Genomic DNA, 23,824 nt, shown 5'->3' with positions numbered 1-23,824 from the left:
CTGTACCTTAAGTAAGTCCTCCATCATTGGTGAATTTTAAAAACAACTATCCTCTGCAGGAGTTGCTCTGATATTTGACTGCTTTAGAGCTGAGGCATGAGAAAGATAAAACCACCACACTGAATTTACTGTGACAGTTGCTTAACTACTTGTATGGCTATAGCTAGATCAAGCTCTTTTTTTGTCTCACTGTAGTATTTACTTCAGTTACTTATTCTCTTACCCTGTTTAAAGCATTCATGCCTGCTCACCAGTGATTCCAGTGCTGATTTTACATAAGCCCTGGGCTCACTGTTGTTTTATGACTGTTTTCTAGGTTGTTTTATTCCCACCACTTTAGATGGTGGAAATACTCCAGTGAGCAGGCAGGGTATGCTTTAAGTATAAGCTGTCTGGTCATCCTGGAACTTAATTTCTAAAAGGGTGGTTTTAACACATGGTGCAGTTAACAGACCAGGCAACAGTATGTATGTAACTCTACTACAGCTCAATTGATTTTAATGAAAAGCATCCCCCAGTTAGTTAAAGCTCAAAGATTTCCTAGCAGTGTTTGCAAAATTTTGCAGACTAGCTGGTAACAGTTGCATATTTGGAGTCCTGCAAAAGCAGGGACAGTGATACAGTTGTCATGTTCAGGAGCATTCAGGAATATTCACTGACTCAAACAGCACAAAATGCTGTGGCACCCAAATACTGCATCATCTTTGGTATCTTGAACTTATTCTGACAAAGGTAAATTATTAACCACCACCTTTCTGGTAAGATCAATGAAACCAATTGTTAAAAAGCCCAGAGACACAACTGTATGCCACTGCAAGGGAAGTAGAGAAGACTAAGAATTTGCAAATGGAGGAGGTGCAAGCCAGCCATAGCTTCATCTTGTCTGGGATGAAACACAAATTTACTTAACTAAAGAGACCATGGTTACATTTGGGTTAGTTTTAGATAAAAGCTGTTTGAAAGAATCTGGAAGTCACAAAAAGGTTACTATTAGTGGAAATGCACTGCAGGAAAAAAAAAAAATATATTTTTAGTTCTCAGCCTGTTAAGCTTCAAGCACAGTTAAAGGGAAGATTATGTACATACTGACTGTTTGGAAGGGCTTTGACATTTTACAGGAACACTAATATAGTGAGACTGTCATAGTTTGTAAAATACAAAAGTAGTAATTTAAAGAAATCCTAGAAGCTAAGCAGAAGTCTCTTGTTCTGATTCAGTCAAACATAGCTATTTATGACTTGCATAAATCCCATCTGTTGAAGGTGAAGCAGTACGTACTTAAACAGGAACTTCTTGATACCGTAATATTCAAGCTAGATGTTGCCAAGGATATGACTGCTGGTAAGAAAGCCAGAACAAGTCATTTACAGTAGTGCATGTGCTATTGAAAAAATCTGGATCAAATAAAAAAAGTTTTCAATGATGTATTTCACTCTACCAGTTGGGTAATTTTAAAAATCATTAAGACAGTTCCCATACTTGTATAAACAGGGTTTATTGTACATGTGGGGCTGAAGGGAGGGGAAGAGGAAGTATATATATATGTACAGTGAACCATTTGCATTAATAAATTTATTCTGTCTTGCTTAACACTGGAAAGAGGGAATGTGTCTGGCATCAAAAAAATTAAAATTGAAAAGATTTAAAAGCTTAAGTTCTGAAAATTATAAAAACCATGGTTTTATGGAAGGAAGTTAAAACATATATACATGGCAATTTAAGTGGTTTATACACTGAGTGACATGGTTGGGTTTGTCTTTCAAACCAATTTATGGATTTTCTATTAATAAAACTGGCATTAAAACTATTTAAAAGCTAGATTATAAATAAAACTTGGAGGGACTGCTCCAGGAACAGCCCAATAAAGCAACTCACAGTAACTCAGTAGATGTAATCAATAATACAATTCCCCTTGAGTATCAGGGAAATAGGCACTAACTGGGAAACAGTCCAAGTCCTGGTGGTGCAGTTTCAGCGAAAGTCCACCTCTTGTTACTGCTGTGCCATATGCAATATCTTTTAAAATGTACCCCCGATTTCTCTGAAATTCGTAGAAACTGTTACGTTGTCTTTCTGAATCCCTTTAAAATAGGATAGATGTTTTCAAATGCTTCATAGATTTCTGCTCGGACTTTAGCACCTAGAAAAAGGGAGTGCAGTTATTCTGTATCTTTCTCCAGAGTCAAATAATACTTAATTTTAGTGTTTATAGTGCTTACCTGAATGCTTCATCTTTATGTAAATCCTATGCATATATAGACACACACACACATATATGAGTCCCTGTTTTTACTAATTGATACATTTTCTACACATTTCATATAAACCATACATTATCAGCCTTCTCACTGTATTCTGATAACTGATAAACTTTGAACAGGACTTTCATTAGCATCTTGGTGTCTATGTTAGACCTGCAAATGAGATGTTCCTCTACATATAGAAGTTCTTGAAGAGGCCCAACTACAAAGCATAGCCCCACAGGATGTTTCTAAAGAAAGGCCTTTGACCTGTGGAGCTTTTTTCAAGAGTATGAACATTGGGAACAAGATCTGAAAATGGAGGCGGTTTCAGAGACGTGCCACTCGCCATGGTGCAGGGACTTGCCCCTTTTGTATGCAAGGCTTGCATTTTTTTTTTCTACATAGTGAAACCCAGTGAGAGGGGAAATGAAGGGTGGGCTTGGAGTGCCCGAGGGCGAGTGTCTCCCCTTCCTTGGCTGTTGCCAAGGAGAATGGCAGCAGCCTCCAGCCAAGCTGTTAAAGAACAGCTAGCCTAGTCGCAGCTACCTAGCACACAGAAGCACATCTTCAGATTTTGCCAGAGAAGTTAAATCTGCGCTCTTACGGCTTTTTCGGTACCTGTAGACTTGATGAGGCATCATGATCACTGGTTATATGAATTTACCCAAGTATGTTTCATTTGTTTTCCGGGTTCTCATCCGTAGAGCACTGTACAATCTGTTCTTTCTCAGTACCATCACCTCTAAAGAAAAGCAACTAGCAAGATAGATAGATACTTTTGATACTGTTATGTGTTCTGTGTAATACGGTCTAGATCTAACCTACCGGAATAAGATACTGTCTTGACTTACCAGTTAAAACCACTTTTCCAGAAACAAAAATAAGCAGAACAATTCTTGGCTTGATCATTCTGTAGATTAAGCCAGGAAACAATTCTGGCTCGTAGCTGTAAGAGAAGAGAGTGACACTGATTGTATAAACGTGCTAGCAGATAGATGTCCCAGTCTTTCACCTGTCGGACTGTAGGAATGGAAAGAGCAGATACAGGCTTCACCAACACTTGGGTTTGCATCGGGCAACATAATTACACCAGAGAAAGGGCAGTGATGGAAACAAAGATGCCAATTTCCCTCTGGTGCAAGGGAACAGTCTGAACAGATGCCACTCTCTAGCTGGTCAAGTATACAGCAAGAATGAAACATAAGCAAACCTTTATTTACCTGCTGAACTGCTGGTGTGTAAGTACCAATCCTTCTAATCTGATGGGAAATTTCACATCACAGCTCCCCACCATGTTCTGAATTTTAAAATCCAAAAATTTTGCTGGAAAACCCAACTTCTGGACAACTCTAGCATACTTCCTTGCTGCCAGTCTGGACTGCTCTTCACTGAAGGGAGAAAAGGATATCCATTTTATTCCCTTTGTATTACTCGAAGCAAACCACATTAAACTACAAATATTTACTTGTGTAAAAAGTGTTGAGGTACAGTGGGGAAGATCACAAGCCAAGTTTTTACATCCAAAATTAACAACTAACATTGATTTGTATTCTAATTTTGATACTAAGATCCTGAACATGATTAATGTACTCACTGTCTATGAGGCAGAATACAGTAAGGTATAATTATATCATTTGCGCTCTTAGAATATCTACCCGAGTTCCTCTAATAAGCCAAAAGTTTTCTTCAGTCTTCAGTGTAGAACAACTTTGAACTACTGCTGGAAAATGCATGTTCCTACAGAAAAACTCTGAAACTCCTCTGCCTTATTCAGCCAAGGCACTCAAAACCGGGTTTATCACAACTGCATGGCCTTACTTGCTTTGGCAGAACTCAGTTTGCTTCAGTTTTGTAAACAGCTGAAAATCTCTGGTCGGTTCTAAGGCAGTACAGGACAATTTGAACCTCAAGTGTCACCAGGCAGAGAAAGCATTTCCTGTATGGCTCTGTTCATTCACCTCTGCCCATTAACTTATTCCTTTTGGACTCCTGAATGAATCCAAATGAAAGGAACAAGGGGCAGAATTTCTCTCCTGCCCACTGGAGTTAAGCTTATGGTTGGTTTTCAGTTCTTATGCTTCACTGGTCATGTTAAGAACAGATCAGACTACAGGGACCAGAGACTTGGATCTCCTGGTGAAATAATGAAATTGGGAAGCAGCACAGGTACAAATAACAGTGTTTCTAAACCACCATGCTACAGTGGAAAGACAGTCTGAATCAGTTTTCTTATAACAGGCTACTTATACCTTTTTGCTCCAGTGCACACCATTTTTCCAGAGCTGAATATAAGTGCAGTAGTACGAGGTTCTCTTATTCTCATAATAACAGCAGCAAAACGCTGAAATGTGAAAGTTGAAACTATTAGTGATATATTGCTGTGATAATTTGCATATTCCAAATTTGCATATTCTCAGTAGCATTTTATATTGTATTTCACAGAAATACTAAATCCAAATATACTTGCGGATCATGCATGACTGGAATATTTCAAGTAGCTTCAAATACACAGACTTAGAGGTAGAGTCAGACAGGAAGGGTATTTTCCATTACATTCCTATTTTACTAAACTCATTTCCCATTACTTTACATGTGATGTATAAATAATGCTAACATTTGCAATATAGAGAAGACTACATCTTGAAAAATTAAGCCTTCTTTCCCACGTCCTGAGATTTGATCTGTTGTAAACAGGATGGAAGACTACATGCAAATGTTTTATGATCTATTTTGTCTCTGTATCTTAAAAAAAATTGGACAGTGTTAGAACACTGCTAACAGAACATCTGGAAATCAAACTCAGAAGCCATGTTCGTTGGAAATGGAAGTCACCTGAACCACCACAGTAAAACACGGCAGCCCAGTTTGCTCTAGCTTTTTATTTTAAGCACCTCTACCTCCATTTACAAATATTCTCAAACTCTTTGAAAGCAGGAGATACTGAGAACTAAGCTGGGTGTATACACGCACACACACCCATTTGCCTGTTATATTTAACCTGGACCAGTTCATCATGCAGCTCCATAAACTCTTTTGCCGACATAATTATGGCAGTAGCGTGGGCTACCTAACAACACATTTGTCAGACTATGGCTTATATGATACAGCCAAGCAACATCTTTTTGATAGCTAACTGTACTGACTAAAAGTCAGGCGTGCATTACATAACCCTTCTTTCTCCCTGCTGTGCAAAACAGCATTTCATATTGATCATTCCAGCCTACGAGTTTTACATAGCCATCTACTCCCTAACTTAAGAATTACCATAACAGGCTCAAATTTTTGCTGCACTCAAACCTTACTCACATGTAATTATGTAACAGCATCATTGATATAAACTTAATGGTACAGTAACAGTTATTTCTTACATATGCCTGCATGCATGCCTTTAATCTTTGAGAGCTGAGTTCAGGTAAACTGTAGCAAAATCCTACATTATTAAAATGAAATAAAACAAGAAAAAATCATACACCCAAAGAAAACTGAAGCCTTCACAAGGCAAGTCAATTCAATTACACAGCATCTAAGCTTTCATTAAAAATAGTGTCTAACTGCTGTGGCTGCAAAGGTAACTTTTCAAAGAGCCAAGTGAAAGAAAAATGAAGCAACATAATTTTCTTGATTCAATGCTCCTGGGCCTCTGCTGCTGTTCACTTTTCCAAGTGTAAAAAAAAAAAAAACAACCCCCCCCCCCCCAAAGTTAGTCTTCAGTTTTCCAAAACTGCTGTTTGGAAACAGTGGACAACTTTGAAATAGACAGGCAAAGATCAGCTTCATTTTGCTCTTCCACCAAACGTAATTATCATGGGCGGAAAGACGCTGGGAGCATTGCGGGACAACATGAAGGAATGGAGCCCAAAGGGGAAGTGAGACTGTAAAGACCCAGTTACTGTGCTGCAGCCACAAGAATTCCAGGGGAGCAGCCAGGCAGAGGAAGCCACAGCACACAGAACAGTCGTGACTCTGGCAGGAGCACAGAAACTGAATTCTTCCTTCCTTTCTCCTTTTTAGGGGGGAGATAACATCAGACATTTCAGGCTAATATGAACTTTCCGACCACAACTAACAAACATGTCCGTGTGAGTAGTACTCGAGGTGAGCTCTACATCCAAAAACTTTGCCAGTGTATTACACTGTTGGTTAGGTTCCTCATAAATATGTTATGTTCTTTCTAAATATAATAAAATATGCTCTAGTGAAAAACACAGCTACATCTGCATAAAAATGCTTTTTACTAATTCGAAGAATGGTCTAAGTTTATTAAAGATCTTTTTTTAAGCACTAGTATAAAACTGCATATATAGGAGGATGGTTTTTTAATCTAGCTATGACAGCAAACTACATTCAAAACCTATGCCTTTGTCATACCTGTTACAGGATGAAATCTTTCTCTTACCTTGGGGTTATATTCAGCATTTCGGGCACGAAGCGCAATGGTTTTTAGGTCAAGTTTGCAACCAAGATTAACCGTGGACACAATATTCCTGAAGACAGTTCAGAGAAATGTATTAATGAGAAAATAAATAAATTTAAAAAATGCATGCTTTCTCCCCATTTTTAATCATGTATGATTTGTTTTATCCAAGTGCTGCACTGAGCAGTCTTCTGGCTCAAGCTGTACTCAGCAGAAACGCTTTTTTTAGGGCAGTTGCTCCTAAGGCATGATTGTCAATTCCTCCTGTTCTGCCAGCTATTATGAAAAGTGTCTCATGAGACAAATCTCTACTTCAGTTTGGCAGAAAAAACCTCTTGAGATTGAGAATCCCCATCACAATCAGGTGAGCTGCTGGGAACAGGAGAAAATGAGGCAGCAATAACACTACCCGAAATTTTCCTTGGTATGCTCTTTAAGGAGGAAGAAAGCCAATATTCTGAAGGGGTGCAGGACTAAGCAGGAATGAATCCAGAAGTGAAGCTCATTGCTATGTGATAAAAAGATGGTCTCTAGGAAACTTAAGATCTTTGGAAACTTGTTTTATAGGAAAAGTCTGCAACCTAAAGGTCCTCAGTGGAATAAAAACTAGGAACCACTCTTCCACTGCAAAATTCACCCTGATTCTCTTTGGGCCTTCCATAATTTGACATACAAGTCTCTTTACAGCTAAAGCTCACTGAAAATATTTTCATAACTGAACCTACAACACTAGTTCTATGTGTTCTTCCCTAATCACAAACTCAGCTGTAGTAATGAACTAGAAAACAGAATGCGGAATATTAAGGAAAATTTCAGTTCTAGTTGCTAGACAGTTTCTTCCCCTCTACCCTTTTAATTTCTTTTCAACTGTGATAGTTCATGTATTCAGTTTAATGCCTAGAGTGCACTAAGCTAAAAGTTAGATTCTGCTAAATAAAGACATATATGACATTCTGCACTTGGGTGCTTAAATAAAGAATATATAGTTTACAAACCACTAAGAAACTGTTTCTATTAGTAAGTGGCTTAGTAACAGAAGCTCAGCTTAAAAAAAAAAAAAAAGTTACTCATATGCTAAAGGAGACCCACAAGTGAATTCCGAGGACCTTTCTTCCCACTAAGACATGGTACCCAATTCCTGATGGGGCTTTGCTCCCAAGCCTTTAAAAGGCTACTTGAGAAAGGACATACTGCGCCAGCATATGGCACACTCACTGCAGCTGTGGCACTATCCCAGAGCTCTCGGATGCCGGTGTTGCAGGAGTTATTGGAGTCATCGGAGTCATTGGAGAGGGGTATAGAGGCGTGGTTCCAGGTAAAGGGGCTGTGGTAAGAGTCTGTGAGTGGAAGAGCTGGGGTGTTTGACCAGACGTTCCCTGTGTTGCCTGCTGCGATGTAGATTGCTGCGCTGCTTGCTGCTGTTGCTGCTGCTGCTGTCGCTGCTGTTCTTCCAGGATGGACAGACTGTTGGTGCTCTGGACAGGCTGTGGTGTCAGTCCTGTGCCATATGGCATCATTGGGCTAAAAATTGGAATTCCTGGAGTCATTGCACCCTACAGAAGAAAACATAAAAAATAAACTACAGATCCCACTGACTCCATTTTGTCTTTAAGAGAAAAAAAACTTGCTAAAGAGTCTAAAAATAAATTAATTTAGTTATCATATCAAACCAGAGGCATAGCGATTCACTAAAAACAAAAAGCCCCTAAAAATACAGTTCTTCCAAAAAATGAAACACTATCTCTACTGATCTCATCAATTCTGTTACTGCTCTCCACCAGCCAGTGATGCTGGTGCATTTCTCACACCACCCTGCAAACATACTCAATTCTGACCCACAATTTTTACTTGCAATTGTTTGAATGAAGACTCTACCCATGATACCAAATGTATTCATAGTACAGCTACAGTGCGTAATAGACTATATAAGGGACCTAATTTAAAGGGTTTCAAGGTCAACCACCAAAATTATTATTTCTAACTTCTTGCTCGTGTTTCAGCTCAAGAGAACTCCATATATTTGCATGTTTCTTAAACCTCTGGATATACAGATTAATGGTTTTAAAATTCGGTTTTACACTAATATTATTCTGTATCTAGTATAGTTTTTCAGATCTGCAAACACAGAAGCTGTAGAGATTACATCCAAGAAACCCAAAAAACACTTTCACAAAGTAATTCAGATCACAATTGCATATTAAGCCATTCGCTTTTACCTGAGGAGAGGCTAAGCCTTGAGCATAGGGTGGCAAGCTGTTGTTCTGATCCATGATCCCAGTTATTTCTTTGGTGATGCCAGAAATATTTCCTTCAATTAAAATGAATTTCAAACCCTAAAGGGTTTTTAACCCTTTAGAGCATTCCAGCAAAGTAGTTTCTTAGCCAAGCTCAAAGCGTTAGGAAAACATCAGCTCCAGAGAAATGAGTGTTGAGAGCTTAAAATACTAATCAAAATCTGAAAAGAAAAAGCAGTATCTTGATAATAAGATCTAAACAAAAGCAAACCTATCAGCTGCTACGTTAGCTAAGAGATATCCATGCGCAAATATATACAACAAATATATACACACACGCAATCTGTAAAATAACCTCTTTCTGGCACTTTAAGGAACCTCTTCAGTCTGCTTCTGTTGAAGTCTCCTGGAAGGTAACCTGCCTCACACGAGCAGGCCCTGAAGATTCAGCAGGATGCACAAAGGTTTGCAGAACTGAACCCTCATCTGCAAACAACTTAAGCTGCTAATGCTCATTCTACTCCAAGCTTTGCTTTATTTGGAAAAAGTAATGAGTTTTTAGAATTGAACTCCACTAACTACTAACCAAGATGCTTGAAGTCATTCATTGCTGGTAAGCCTCTTCCTGCGCAATTGTGAGGCTTGGGCTTCCAAAATTTTTTTTCTATAGAAAAGCATTGCTAGTCAAATCAGAAATAGGAAACCCTCTTCCATCCACTTCTGTAAAATAAAGCACTAACATGTTTCAACCAGTAACGGCATGCACTTTACGAGAAAGAGAGAAAGAAGTTAAAGTCAATTTAGGGTGTACTTGTGAAACATGTGCAAGCTTTTTGTATTTTTTAAACATCAATTAAACTATGCCTCTGTTATGGTACTATAGAAACAAACAATGCACATGGACAATTGAAGTGTCATACCTTGTTACCAAATGTTTTTTTCATTAATTTATGGCTTTTGGTACTAGCTATCTATTGCTCAGAAATATTCAAAGTCATTTTTAGGTCTGAGGTAGACCACTCAAAAATCTGAAGAAAGCCTGTTCAGCCTTTATTTTTTTAAAGTATGAGAGCTCAGAATTACATTAATAGAATGCCACAGCTAAAAAGGCAAGAGTGTTCTTTTTTTTATTGTGATCACAAGATATATTACATTTACCCTCACTGAAGGTATCAACAGAACATCCAGATTTCACAGCTTGGGGGTGGGAGAGGAATATTAAAAGCGTTAACATCACCCGAGAAGAAACAAAGCCAAACAGCTGTCCTGCGGAGGAGTTAAGACTGTTTAAGAAGTCTAAATACCAGGCATGCCAGGACCTGCAGCTCGGACAACACCTACACAAAGGTCCGCCTTGTAACCCCCAACCACGGCTCGCTCTGACCGCCACTAACGCTTCCCCAGGGAACAGAGTCCAAAGGCAAAAGGCTCCCACGCGAAGGCCCCAGCCCCACCTCCCCCGAGCCCCTCCCGGGATCCCCGTTACCGCACAACCGGCGGCAGAGCGAGGGCCTTGGCTGCGAGCTGGCCTCCCCTCGGCCCCAGCGGCTGCCGGCCTCGCTCTCGCAGGCCTCGCAGGGCCGGGCCCCGCCGCCCCCGGCCCTTCCCGCCCGCACCCCCCACCCGGAAGGCCGCGGGCCAGCACCGCCCCGTCACGTGGGCGGCCGGTTACAGCCCCGGCTGCAACCGCCGCCCGCAGCAATTGCACCCAGCGGCGCCAACGGCCGCCGCGAAGCCTGCCCCAGCGCCCCGGCCCGCCGCCGGAGGCCCCCGCCGCGCCCCGGTAGCCCAGGCCAGGCCCGGAGGTCCTCGGCCCTGCGGCGGCGCCCGCGGGGAGGTGCGGGGCGAGCCCGGCCCCACGGCGCCCGGCCCGCCCCCGCCCCTCCCCCAGGCCTGGCCCGACCCGCACGATCGCGGCCCCGCCGCCGAGCCCCCGCCGCTCGGCTCGGCGCAGCGCGGGGCGGGCGCAGGCAGGGCAGCGGTAACGCGGACGGTACCTGCCGCTCCCCGCCGCCGCCACCCGCCGCCGCGCAGAGCCAGCGGCCAGCCGAGCTGCGCCCACGCCGCCGGCGCGTCCCGATCGCGTCACTTCCGCCGCGCTCCCGCGCACCGCCGCCCCCCCTCCCGCGGGCCCGTCCGTACGTCTGTTATCCGCGCAGCGGCCGGTCAGTCGCTCCCAGCCTGTGTTTCGCTTCGGCGTGCCTGGCTTCGGTTTCAGACCTGGAGAAGGGCTCGCGTGTCTGAAAGCTCGCTTACTGGCCCCTGGCTATGCTAATCATGGACGATTTACCGAGAGCTCGTGCCCCTAGGAACAGCGCACGGCGCTTCTGCCGCGGCCCCTACCTTGCAGCACCACCCACGGCGCTCTCGCGGGCACCGGCCTTCCCGGCGCTGCGCACCCCGCGCAGCTCTGCGCCCTGGGCTACAGAACTGCTGTCCTCGCACGTCCCCCACAAGGACTTCGGCAGCGGGCTTCGCGCTCTCCCCCGGTCGGAGGGACACCTTCTCCACTCGAGGACCGCGCGTCCCCGCGGCATCTCGCTACTCCCTACGGCTCCCCGCCGGGCATCTCCTCTCCCCGCGCTCCTGCCCCAGGCCTTCCCACTCCCTCCTGCGCTGTGTCATGGTGCCAGGCGCTGCACCCCACTCCCCATTCCAAGAGCCTGGCATGCGTCCAGTTCCTTCTCATCAGAGGATTATCTCCGTGTGCTCCCCTCCTTTCCAAACCGGGAACCTCAACGCTGCCCTGCTTCCTGCCTGCTCTAACACGAGGGGCTGCATGATTCCCTCCTTGCTGCTGCTCTTAACCTGCTTTTCTCCAACCCCAGGCGCTCCAGGAAGACAAATGGCACAGCCCCCTGACCTCGCAGGAGCTAACGACGGCGCTAGACGTCGTGCCCGGGTAGGGACCCCACCAGACACAGCAGACGAGGCTCCCCAAGCTGGGGGAGCTCTTGCAGGACTGGAGCCGCGCGGGGACAGGCACAAGGGCGCGACCCACGGAGCCCACAGCTCGCCTGCTCCTGGCGGGTGGTGAGAAGGAAGAGAGATGGGAAAGGAAGATGGGAGCCGCTGCATTTTGCGGCAAGGCACCGGCCCGCGGCTGGAGCTGGCTGGGGAGGGGGCGGGCGGCGGAGGGCTGCTGGCTGCCAGTCGGGGCGGCCGCACTGCCCAAGAGCACCGCTGCCCGCAGAGCCGGGCTGTCAACGGCCGCCCCAACGGCCGCCGGACCCCGCCCCCGCGGACCCCGCCCGGCCCTGGGGGCGGGGCGCCGCCCGAGGCACACGAGGCGCGGTGGCCTCCCGCGTTCCTAGAGCGTACTTACCGCGCGGCGGCGGCTCTCCAGTTCCGGTTCCGGTGCCGCCATTTTGCCGTGAGACAGCAGCGAGTCGCTGCCGGGATGCTGTCCACCGCCTGCTACGCGGAGCCCAGGCCCGAACTGGGCTACCGGCTCGGCGCGCCCGTGCAGTACCGCTTCTCGCCCTATACCTTCAACGGAGGGTGAGGAGGCGCAGGCTGAGGGTGGGACGGGCTGTGGCACCCCCTTCTCGCTGGGGCCCCCGAGGAGGGTGGCGGCGAGGCTGGTCTCCCTCTTGCCGCCCCTGGCCTTGCGTGAGGGTTTGTCTCCCCTTGCGAGCGCTTCTCCGCCGAGAAAAAGGGCAGGACGGGGGAGGGCCGGGGTGCCCCTCCTCCTGGCCGAGCATCCCGCGGGGTCTTGCTCCTTTTCGGGTTTCTGACATGTCTCTGAGGCCGTTGTTATACTCGGGCTCCCTGAGCTTTATGGGTCAAAGTAAGCACGTTCCTTTCTCAACAGGGTTGTTTCTTTACAACGGTTTAGGAAACCTGTGTAATGGTCATGTTACCTCCTTTTAAATCTGTAACTGCGTTGATAGCTACCTGGTCATAACTGTTACAGGCAAATGATATTTTACTGACACTTGCCCTCAGGTGGTGTCAGGCTGTGGCTGGGGTGGTATTTAATTTTTTTCATAACGCTTAATTGCTTCTTAAGGAATAGCTGTTTACTTACTATTTAACAGTAGCTCATATACAGCTAGTTATTTGGGAACAAATAATATATGATAATATCAGACTAAAAGAGTGTTGATGTCTCAGTGTGACGATTTGATCGTTAACACTTGGCTGGACTTCTGCTTGGAGAGACAAATTCTTCTGGGAGTCTGAATCCTTCCTCATCACAGGGCATCTAAAACTGTTAATCCATTGTTTGTTGCTCTTGTGCTGTATAGAACCCAGTCATTACTAAGTTTACTCAGTCTGTTGACAAAGCAGAGAATAATGTGCATTCTGTTCAATGTGTCACTATCTCTTTCCCTCCAGTCTTGATTTGCACATAGGGAAATGTATAACAGGAAGCATATCAAAGAATATAATAAGATGCTTGACAAAATTTGAGTCTGGATAGAGAACTACTATCTTGTCGGTTCCTTTGTTGTGTAAGAAAATACTTGTGCTAGGAATCATGATTATACAAATACTCTCCTTTCAGGACTGTGTTGGCAATTGCAGGAGAAGACTTTTCTATCGTTGCCTCTGACACGCGACTGAGTGAAGGTTATGCAATTCACAGCCGGGACAGTCCGAAATGCTACAAACTGTAAGTCTGAATCTTGTAAGAACTGAAACTGATGAAAGGTCTTGGGTATTGAAAAGAACTAGCGTTTCCATTAAGCAAAACTTTCAGGGATTGCACTTTCAGGGATACTGAGTAACAGAGTTGATTTGGGAATTAAGGGGACTCTTTTGTTATACTGTGAATATGACTGGATTTTTTGTTGCATGCTCTTGAATCTAGCTGATGACAGAACTTTTTTAGTACAGTATTAAATTTCATCTGTAATGCTAGCTAAGTGCTTTTTTGGCTGGATAATCATAGGAAATTTCATCTTAACTGTCGTGAAACTTATTCCTGTAGTAAATAGTTCTGCTTCCTCAGGACACCTGGTGTTGGCACACAAGTGTGCCCACCACTTTCAGCATACCAGTTGTCCTTTGTCCCTCTAGTCAACCATCTGGCACTGGGCTGTTTATTTTAGAAGAGGTAAACCTATCAGTAGTTCCATTATTGAACTTCTTATGCTCATCTTGCCTAGGTAGCATTGCCTTGGTTTAGAAATACATATTGCTTACTTTCTTTTAAATGTAGCTGCCATCAGCTGTGTTAATAAGCCTCCTGGTGTTGGTACAAGTTCATACGAACTCGTTTTTCTCCTGGGTAACTCCTGACTATATCTTTGACTCTTTGATGCTGAATTACTTTGGAAATTACTTTGGTACAATCTGTATGCTGCAAATGATGGGTGGTTTTGGGTAATGCTAGTGACAGAAATTTCAATTTAGATTGTTTGTAAATGACTGCTAAGTCTTAATCCTATAAATAGTGTATGAATATTTATAGATTCTTACTATTTTATTACAATTTAAAATTCAAGCGTTCATTCATGTAGCTCTTTGCCCGATCTCAAAATATTTCATGAAAGCTAACTAATCTGCCATACCTCTGCAGCCAGATAACCTCTGTTGTCCCGATACAGAAAAATCACATAAAATGTAACATTTACATTACTGTTTTAAAATAATAGTGCAGTCCTCTGGCCAGATGAAGTAAAACTGGGTTGAGTGATCTTGCATAGTGGGCTCCCCACCTCAAAACAGTTCCCCTGGCAAGACTGAATGGTATTAGCTGGGGTTAGGAGTGCATGGAGAAAGTAAGAATTTCTTCTTGTCAGCCTCGCCACTGAAGTCAGTGTATTGAAGAATGATATCCATGTAGTTCTGCCCTTAACGAGGCCTTTCCAAGGTTATAGGCTGCAGTTCCTTTCTATGAGCGAAGTACTTGTTACTACATTTTAGAAAACAGTTTCTGATAGTGTTAGAGAAACTGAAAAAACACTTGATGTTTTCATAATATCCTATGTTTAAAAAAAAGTTGTGTAGTTCATACTAAATCTAAAATCCCATTGTAACTTTACATTTTACAGGACGGAACAAACGATCATTGGATGCAGTGGTTTCCATGGTGACTGCCTTACACTTACTAAAATTATTGAAGCAAGATTAAAGGTAGATAAATATCTTAATGTATTTAGAAATTGATAATAGCATCACATCCGAGGAGACCAATAATATGATATATTTAAATAACAACTTTGCTGTTTTTCCTCAAGCGTTTGTATCATAATTATAGCTGATTTGCTAATGAAAGATCAAGCAGGGGAGATTGCTGTGTTCTTACTAAATGTAACATCACAAATTTAACTTTAAAAATGGAAGAGTTAGAGGGGATAATGTTAACTGAATGTTAATCAGGCAGCGTCTAAGATTTCTCTGAAGTTTTACAAAGAATAACTTTGACTTGCAAGAAGACTTTGCATTTATACTATTATGTTTTCAGTAATCTTGTAGATGTATTCTAGTTAATAAACCTGCTTAGCATTAACTTACTTTGGGGTGAGATTACAGCAAATATGATTCTGATTATTCTGAGCATAAAATTTAGTGTGTGACTTTCTTCTTGGATGTGCTGTACCATTTGCAGATGTACAAGCATTCCAATAACAAGACCATGACTACTGGGGCTATTGCAGCAATGCTGTCTACAATTCTGTATTCTCGGCGCTTCTTTCCTTACTATGTTTACAACATAATTGGTGGACTCGATGAAGAAGGTAAGGCTTGAAATGCCATGGAAAAAGGAAGGCTAAATTTCTACAGGTGAACAGGTATCCTTTTACATCTTGAATGTACTGATGGAGTAATGAAGTTTACATTCCTATTCTTAAAACTTAGCTTTAGACATTACAGTACTTGCACAGATCAAACGCATATTATACATCTGACTTGTCTCTTAGTTTTCACTATTAACTTAATCTTCCATTTTTGAAGAGTCTGAAAATCTAAAAACTACGCTGTAGTTATTTGATTGCAGGTGAAATCTGTTAATATCACTTATCTTTCATATTTTTATCTAGAGTAGAAAACCTTATAATAGCTTTGCTGGAATTCTCAAATGCATCTTTAAAGGAGATGTTAGCAGTAAAATTGTACATATTTTATTCAGGCTTTTCTTTGTGTGCTACAGATCATTAAATATGAAGGGCTACTCTAGAGGCAAGCTTCTATAGAGAGATTTTTTTAAATGTCACCTAATCTCTGTTGAAAATCATAGCTTCTACATGGACATTGTAGTTTAACATACAGCCCTTCTGGGCCTACTGAGCCCTTGTCCAATGATTTGGTTGAATTGCTAAAAGACTGTGTTCTGGCTTTCAGCAAGAGCTCAGAACTGGTCTTGTTTGGATAATTTCAACCATTTCCCACAGTTTGTTAACATGTCCACATAATATAGAGTCTGCATAATAGTATATCTCAGATTATGAGGGTGCTGTAGCATGTGATGAGAATCAGAGTGCAGGCTTACCTGCATGGTCTTAGTTTAGGTCTAGCAAAATTGGTTAGCTTTGATTTAATGTTACTTTCTGGATCTGTGCTAGCTTTCTCAGGCTACTTGGAGACCTGTACTGTGCTGCCCAGTGTACTGGTCAGTTTATTAAATCAGGTGCAGCCTGTCTGAATGGAAAGAATGAGCTTGACCTGGCATTGTGCCTCGACTAGTATTTCCCCTTGAAACCCTGATGCTGCAGAGTTACAGTATGCCTGCATTTCTGATGCCTGCATGAGCTACGAAGACTTGCACAACCTGGCCTGATTTCAGAGGGAAGTGTGTAAAAGCCCAGAGCATGATCCCTGGTTCTAAGAAGGCAAGGAAGAGGCACTTAAGCGGGCTCTCTGGAGGTAGTTCAAGTATTAAACAACAACTAAAGTGCCTCTTTATTTGTGCTGACCCTAGAACCAGCAGAGCTGTTTGTGCAGCACTGTGCTCTAACGTGTTCTGCTCCTGCTTTAGTTATTCTGTATCAGGAGATTTTTTCTGTGGTAAGTACTGTTAAAAAAAAAAAAAAAGTCTTTTAGAGCACGGTTATAGCTTAAATCTTGAAGGTAACTTGCATACTTGCATATAGTGCCAAACCACAACCACAGTGAACCTTCTATACAAAGTATTGTCTGAATGTACTGAGGTATTATCTTGTAAAGGTTTGTTGGGATCTGTGGTACTCCAGAGACTGCTTATGCAGATAAATAGTTTCTGATGTAATTCTTTATCAGTATTGAGAATCTTTCTGGATTGTGATTATGTACTTTTTTTTCTTTTTTTCTTAAGGGAAGGGAGCAGTATATAGCTTTGATCCAGTAGGCTCATACCAGAGAGATTCTTTCAAAGCAGGTGGATCAGCAAGTGCCATGCTGCAGCCCTTGCTTGATAACCAGGTAATTTTTTTTTAATGACCGCAGTAAAGATTTGTGGCGATCAGATTACTGTTGCTTTATTTTCAGGGTGTATTACTGTAACCTTTTGAGAGAAGGTTTAAATGTATTACAGATAGGATTGTTAATCTGTAAATTTACAAATTGGGTGGCTCTACCTTCTGAGGGGAAATCAGAAAGTGTTGCCTTAAGATCTGTTTGGCTTTTTAGTGTACTACAAACAGTGGATTGGCTCTTTAAAATACAATTAAATATTTAAATTGTGCAATTTCTTTACATGTGTGCAATTCTGATACTGCTAGCCCTTTGAGTTTAAAAAGTGGGTGAGAAGCTTCTGAAGAAATAGATCAATTTAAATCTGAATGTTGCAATGCCTTGTGTATGCTGAATATTAGCAGGGGGAAGCTATACTTGCTTTGTCCTGGATCTGCCTCCAGTTACTTTTAGTAAGAATATCAGTATTAAAGTTCTGGTTCTGCAGCTGTAAACTGTATGCCATTACAGCAGGAATACTTCTGCCAAATTTGGGGTTCTAAAACAGACCAACTGTTTTATCTTTAAGTTGTCTAAATCTGTTCATTCTGATGCAGAGACTAAAGCAACTTCTAGCTAGCAACTTTCATGTTAGATGGAACATGATTTCTTTAAAATGAATTTTCATCTTTTCTTAGATTGGCTTCAAGAACATGCAAAATGTGGAACATGTACCTCTGACCCTGGAGAAGGCTTTGCAGCTAGTTAAAGATGTCTTTATTTCAGCTGCTGAGAGAGATGTGTACACTGGTGATGCGCTTAAGATTTGCATTGTCACAAAAGATGGAATTAAAGAGGAAACTGTCCAATTACGGAAAGACTAACTCAGTTCACTTACAAACATGTAATCTGTGATGTATAACTATCCATATTGTGAAGACATTTGTCTTATTAAATTTTTTCAAAAAGTTTGACTAATGTAATGCTGAATGTTTTCTATCTTTGTTACAAATTATAGTGTTTCTTTAGAAACCAAGGCAGTTTGTGGTAAGGGTGATACTAAGTGTTAAAGGTAAGGGTGATACTAAGTGTTAAAGGTAAGGGTGATACTAAGTGTTAAAGGTAAAGAGTTTGGTTCATCTCAATTTATTAATCTAATTTCAATGTCCGTTTAGTCCCCTGTTCACAATACCTTGTGCTACAACTTGGGGAAGTGTAAAGTTACTGAAATTAGTTTGACAGACTTTTGTGATAATGCTCTCAAGTTGGCCTTGGTCTAGAGGAAAGCTTTTGTTGTGTTCCTATTGCTTTTTCTGCACTTTATAGCTTGTTTTTCCTATTATCTCCTGCATCTTTCTGACATGCTGTCCTTGCATTAACCTCCCTGCCCTTATTTATAGAGACTGTAAATCTGAATCATCTGAGATGGGAGGTTTACACCTTATAGTAGCTGCAAAAACCCAATTTCTATAAGAGGGGAGAATGCTAAAAGGAATCTATAGGAGTTGAGTCCTGGACTCTGCATCTGGGCTTACCTCTACATGTTTCTATTTGATTAACGTTGAAAACTTAAAGCATCACCCTTTTCTGGCTACTGATGGAAAATAAAATAACTTAGCATGGAGATTCCTTGACTGCCTATTAATGTCTGTGGGTCTTTTTTAGTCTTACTACTGCTCCACTTTCTTGGGAAAGTGCATCAAGTGTGAACTGTCTCATGTGCTGTATAGCCCCACTGGAAATTGGCTTGAGTACTAGGACCTTCGGAAAAGCAAAGCTGCATAATCAAAGGCAAAATAAGCTTCTCTTGCTCAGGTGTCTTTTCAGTCTATAACCATTTAGAAAAGGACATAAAGAGCATCTTTGTGCTTGAGGTGACATGCTTTAGAAAAATTTTGCTTAGTGTTAATTCTTGTCTCCTGCTTGGAGGTAGCTGACTGCCTTGTGCGCAGCATTTCAGGTCCTGTGCATTTTTCCTAGCTCTGGCTAGTCTTCACCAGTGATGGTAATTTCAGGCAGTTTAAGTTACAGGTAACTTCTTGAACCTCAATAGTCACACAGCCACTGCATTTAAAACAAGTTTAGATGTGTTTAGGAAAGCCAGTGAGTGGGAATTTGAGCAGTTGCTTTTTCTCGCTGTTTATGAAAACACTTGACCACTGGGTGCCGCTGTTGGCCCATGTGAAGAGCAGACATCTCTCATCCGTAGCTGATCGGATGGGCAGTAAGGAAGGAACAGAGCATCCCAGTCTGAATAACACTGAGGCTGAAGTCACTGGATTGTGTAAGTCAGAACTTCCAGGCAAACTAACATAACTTACAGCAATGTTTAACATTATTTGCAGAAGTCACCTTAAATGGGCAAGGTTAGTTGTATAAATGACTGGGTGGCTGTATGTTGTTCCTTACTGAGCAGACTGAACAAAACACAGTAATTCCAAGAACTGAAAGCTTGTGTCTTTAAAATGCAAATGAGCCATACCATGTTAAACTCACATTCTGGTACTTCTGTAAAATTCAATTAAAGCACCTTAAGCTTGGCTATATTTGATACCAAGTTTATGTTGGGGTGTTCAAGTGTTTTCACAGTAGATCATTATGGCTTTGTGCAAAGTTAGTGAAGACTAGTGAAACTGAATAGCATTCAAGTCCCCAGGGAGAAAAAAAAACCACGGATGGTAACAAGCTGCTGTGCCTACCTTTAGGATGGGCCTGTTGATAATATGCACGATCTAAACATTGATCAAGGAAAGGCAACAAAAAAGGGGAACTACCGAATTTGTACTTGAATGGGTTTAGTGTTCTTAAAAGATGCCAAGAGTGTGGGTTAGTTGCAGTGATTCAATTAAAAAAAAAAAAAATTAGATGCTCTCACATTTAAGGGTAAAGTTTATATCCAAAATAAATGCATGCACCCATCGTGTGCAGCATGATTTGTTTTAGGTTCAAGTGTCCAGGGCTATGTCTGTAAGTTGTTTCAGAAGAAATACAAGATGATTAGAGTGTTTTTTAGGTCTCATTGGTGATCTCAGAGATACAACAGCAGCTAGTGGGAATACTAGTTTTTCAGCTACTATGTATCAGGGCTATCCTGTTGGAGCACTTCTGCAGACGAGAGGGCCATTTTGTGTCCTCTTCAGTCCTCAGTTTGCTGAAAAACCAGTGGGAATGGAAGCTTTTTCACAGGTCCATTAAACTGAAAATACTAAATTCCTTTTATGGAAGGAGGCAAAAGGAGGTAGCACTCACTCCCAGTGTGGACAGGGTTGGAACTGATGGCCAAGGAAGGTATGTTTCCTAATATAGTATTGGCTTCCCAGTTTATATCTGTCCTGATTTCATCACCATTTGTGCTCAGAGTTGGAAGTTACAGGAGTGACAGAAGAAATGTAAGTGGAAAAATGTTTACAGGCTGCTCAGCCAGAAGTTACTTGCTTACTCATTAGTATTAAAACACATTCAAAAGTCACAGATGTCAGATGTTACTTAATCCACCAAGTTTTTAGCTTTTTTTTTTTTTTTTAAACAAAGATTGTCATCCCCTAGGGTTGGAAGATAGGAATAACTTGACTTTCTGCAACCCTGCTTAATTCTTTGCCTGTAGTTCCTGTATATAAATCAGGCCAATAGTCCTCTCACAGTAAGCCTGCAATGTGTATTATTTTTTTTATGAGCACTTTGAACAATATCTAGAGATACAGAACTGTCTAGGTTGCTACAGTATAGAGGAACAGCTAGGTAAAGCAAATATAAGAATACCACTTATGCTTGCTAGAAGCAGAGATCTGGGTTTGGCAGATCTCTTTGGTCAGAGATTAGATATCTTTAATACAATTTTACATAAGAGAAAGGAGGGAGAGGGGAAAGTGCTTATCTTTTAAAACTCCTTTCTTATATTAAGCAAGTTACAAATATATGTATTTCAACAGTGAGCTGTACTGCAAAATTTGCTTGCTCTTGGAGTGAGCAGTTCTAGGCACCTTGTTCAAGTACTTGTAGGTTACAGGGTGCAACTAGAGCAAGTGCATGTTGCCGTAACAGCTCGCTCAGCTTCATCTGGAGCAATACTAAAAGCCACCATAAGATGGCAATAGTTAGTTGCTATCACGGGCTTCAGCGTAATTACACACTACGTGGGTAAAAATAGTCATACATACTTTACCAGTTTCCCACTATAACATGATTTGCAGGACTGTTTATTGAGGAGATGGGAGGCTTTATTTTGAGCTCAGCCAAATGTCAGCATGCTGTTGCTTATATAAGGGACTGTACAAGGTCAGAATAGGCCTTAAAGACTAGGTTTGTAATGAAGTAGACCTTGCTTTATTTTAGACACGTTTTCAGCAATATAGCTTATGCAGCAAATGCATTTTGTGTACAGGGGAGGGGTGGGGGGCTTGTTATTATGGGAAATGACAGTGCTTGGCAGTGCTTATATACTGCATATATGCTTCTAAAAATCAAATTCACTGTATCATCTGTGTAAGTAGGTATCAAAACGAGTTTGATTTTGCTTTAACTAAGAGCAAGATTTTCTTAAGGCTGAATCATAAAAGGTTGGTTTTAAAAACCCAATACTGAGTTCTCTCACTTCAGTATGAAATATTTCCTTTTTACAGTGAGATAAGCTTGTAACACTGTATATGCCTCAGTGAGGTGGGAGATAGGAGTGGGCTGCTTCTATTTTCTTGCGGTTTCTTAGGGGAAACTAGCTATATGGGAATTAAAACACTATTTGAAGTATAGCAGTTTGAAGTGATCCTGCTGCAACTCACTCCTTTACATTATTTAGGGTATAAAGTTGTAATTCCCCACATTTACAAAAGTGTTGGTTTTTTTTCTCTCACCATATTGGAATTCAAGAGGAAGGCATTGCAAGTGATCTTAATTTAGAGATTCAAGATTTACAAACCTGAAGCTTGGGGAAAAGTGGCAGGAGCAACAGGGAATGATTAAAGAAGCATTCACAAGAATCTGAGGAAAATAAAATAGTCCTGTTTCTCCCCAGGGTAGCAGAAAATAGTTTTAGAAGCAGAAAGTAATTGCTCTCTTGTTCAGTATTCCTAATGCTGAGTCAGGAACCAACTTTAGAGTAAAAGGGTTTTGGAAGTGACAACTTTTAAATTCCTCTTCCTTTTCCTTTCAGTCATTGCTTTTGTCTAGTGCAAATGTCCTTTGCTTTTAGGCCATTTGGGGCAGTTGTAAACTGCAAGGCAATATGGCACATGGGGCCTAAGTTAACGAAGATTTGTATCCCAAACTGCCTTCTCAAGCCAAATTCCTTCTGAGTAGGGGTTTTGTCTGCATGAGGGCAGCAGGGTGAGACTGCTCTATATTCTTTCAACTCTTATATGTAGTTAGTTTAATTGTATGAACCATTTTATGTGCACTTCCTTTTCTAAGCAACTTCAACAAAGTATTCATAATTACAAAAACATGGTATAACAGAAAAACAAACAAAAAATCCTCAGCATCTTTCCTGTTAGACTGTTCTTGGCCCTTTTCCTAACAGTTGCTGGCAAAGTTCAGCTTCCCTGTTCATTTCAGAGGATCAAGCTGGCGGTAGGGATGGACGCTGTCAAGCAGCTCAGCTTCACTGTAGCCTACAATAATTATATTCCTTGGCACGAGACACAAAGGAGCACCAACAAGAGAATAATGACGGTACCAAAAGAAAGTTGAACCAGTGCTTAGCACTTTAGATCAAAGAGCTATCAAAGAAACGTTAAAACCAGGATTTGTATTTCCCTTTTGGTTGAGGAAGAGAACCAAAATGCGGAAGATGGGAAGTTTTACTGCAATGTTATAGACGCTTCACTGCCAGGGTAAAGAGCTTTTGTCTTACCCAAGCCCTGACTCCTCTGAAACATAGATATTTTCCACTGCTTAGCTTTCTCCAGCCGCACAAATGCTTGGTGCTTCTACAAGAAGTCACTGATGTGCTGATTTACCTATGTATCTCCCCACAGTGCTACAGGTATGGGTACCTGACATCTACAGTATCTGGCCCACTAAGGTGGCTTAGCCCAACAATTCATCTGGACCGATGTTCTGTTTAGCCAGGCTTTATTAAAAAAACAACAAACCAACAAAAAACCCCAGCCTCAATCAGCTTGGCAGTCAGGTGTGGTAGATGATCAATCTGTTTGTTTATCCTTCTCTGGTTACTTGTATTTCAGGCCTGGGAAGTCTCACCTGGCTGCCACTTGCCCTGTTGTCCACAACTTCCCAGGCCACTGGCTGGGGGTACCTGGAGTGAGGGATTCTGTGGTGCTTTGGAGTGTCTTGGGAGCATGTCCCCTACCTTCTTACACAGCCTTTGCAAAGAAGAACCTCGTGCACCAGGATAGCAGAAAGTTAAGAAGTCTGATGGGGGGGGGGGGGGGGAAGGAAGAGAGACTTTGTGAGGTTTTATATAAGCAACCATTTTAGCAAAAGCTGCATACCAGTGTCACTGCCTAATGTTTGATCTGAACTTCTCTTGACGTGTACCCTTGAATGCAGAATGGTTAACACAATCTCCATTAAGTCTCATGGCAAACAGACGTTTTGGTGCGGCTGGTATTTGTTTGCTAGTTGCAGACAAGTCAATCTTATTAGAACTACATTTACAA

General features: G+C 42.0%; 2 protein-coding genes across 9 annotated transcripts; one reads left to right on the top strand and one right to left on the bottom strand.

Annotated features, from left to right (window-relative positions):
* Nucleotides 1–1,476: 1,476 nt before the first annotated feature.
* TBP (TATA-box binding protein) lies at nt 1,477–10,963 on the bottom strand. Of its 8 annotated transcripts, none has more exons than XM_067293404.1 (10): nt 10,378–10,486; nt 10,050–10,157; nt 9,478–9,611; nt 8,874–9,112; nt 7,873–8,210; nt 6,640–6,727; nt 4,493–4,584; nt 3,464–3,631; nt 3,095–3,189; nt 1,477–2,140 (listed from the first exon to the last, which is right to left on the bottom strand). In XM_067293404.1, exons 4-10 carry the CDS (start codon nt 8,925–8,927, stop codon nt 2,061–2,063), a joined length of 915 nt encoding a protein of 304 aa, XP_067149505.1. In that variant the 5' UTR covers nt 8,928–9,112; nt 9,478–9,611; nt 10,050–10,157; nt 10,378–10,486; the 3' UTR covers nt 1,477–2,060. The 8 variants fall into 8 exon arrangements, with proteins under 8 accessions (XP_067149505.1, XP_067149506.1, XP_013801535.1 ...); XM_067293405.1 differs by lacking the exon at nt 10,378–10,486 and adding an exon at nt 9,247–9,329 and having other exon boundaries at nt 10,050–10,342; XM_013946081.2 differs by lacking the exon at nt 10,378–10,486 and having other exon boundaries at nt 10,050–10,342.
* Nucleotides 10,964–11,925: 962 nt separating this feature from the next.
* On the top strand, nt 11,926–18,184 carry PSMB1 (proteasome 20S subunit beta 1). Its single transcript, XM_067293402.1, has 6 exons — nt 11,926–12,392; nt 13,402–13,509; nt 14,894–14,975; nt 15,451–15,580; nt 17,134–17,240; nt 17,909–18,184. The coding sequence occupies exons 1-6, from the start codon at nt 11,941–11,943 to the stop codon at nt 18,092–18,094; spliced, it is 1,065 nt and encodes a 354-aa protein (XP_067149503.1). The 5' UTR covers nt 11,926–11,940; the 3' UTR covers nt 18,095–18,184.
* The last annotated feature ends 5,640 nt before the right edge of the window (nt 18,185–23,824 follow it).

Source organism: Apteryx mantelli, chromosome 3 (assembly GCF_036417845.1).
Source record: "Apteryx mantelli isolate bAptMan1 chromosome 3, bAptMan1.hap1, whole genome shotgun sequence".
Classification (NCBI taxonomy): domain Eukaryota; kingdom Metazoa; phylum Chordata; class Aves; order Apterygiformes; family Apterygidae; genus Apteryx; species Apteryx mantelli.
Note: the sequence above shows the minus strand (reverse complement) of the source record. Positions and strands in the feature narration are given on the sequence as shown.

Bases quoted from the DNA above. Each gene is read 5' to 3' on its own strand.
- TBP (XM_067293407.1), bottom strand. From the start codon at position 8,927: ATGGATCAGAACAACAGCTTGCCACCCTATGCTCAAGGCTTAGCCTCT. The intron at 4,585-6,639 runs GTAAGAGAAAGA...TTCACATTTCAG, and splicing joins ATGCTGAATATAACCCCAAG to CGTTTTGCTGCTGTTATTAT. The intron at 3,632-4,492 runs GTATAAGTAGCC...TTCTCCCTTCAG, and splicing joins GTGTGCACTGGAGCAAAAAG to TGAAGAGCAGTCCAGACTGG.
- PSMB1 (XM_067293402.1), top strand. From the start codon at position 11,941: ATGGGAAAGGAAGATGGGAGCCGCTGCATTTTGCGGCAAGGCACCGGC. The intron at 13,510-14,893 runs GTAAGTCTGAAT...TACATTTTACAG, and splicing joins AGTCCGAAATGCTACAAACT to GACGGAACAAACGATCATTG. The intron at 17,241-17,908 runs GTAATTTTTTTT...ATCTTTTCTTAG, and splicing joins AGCCCTTGCTTGATAACCAG to ATTGGCTTCAAGAACATGCA.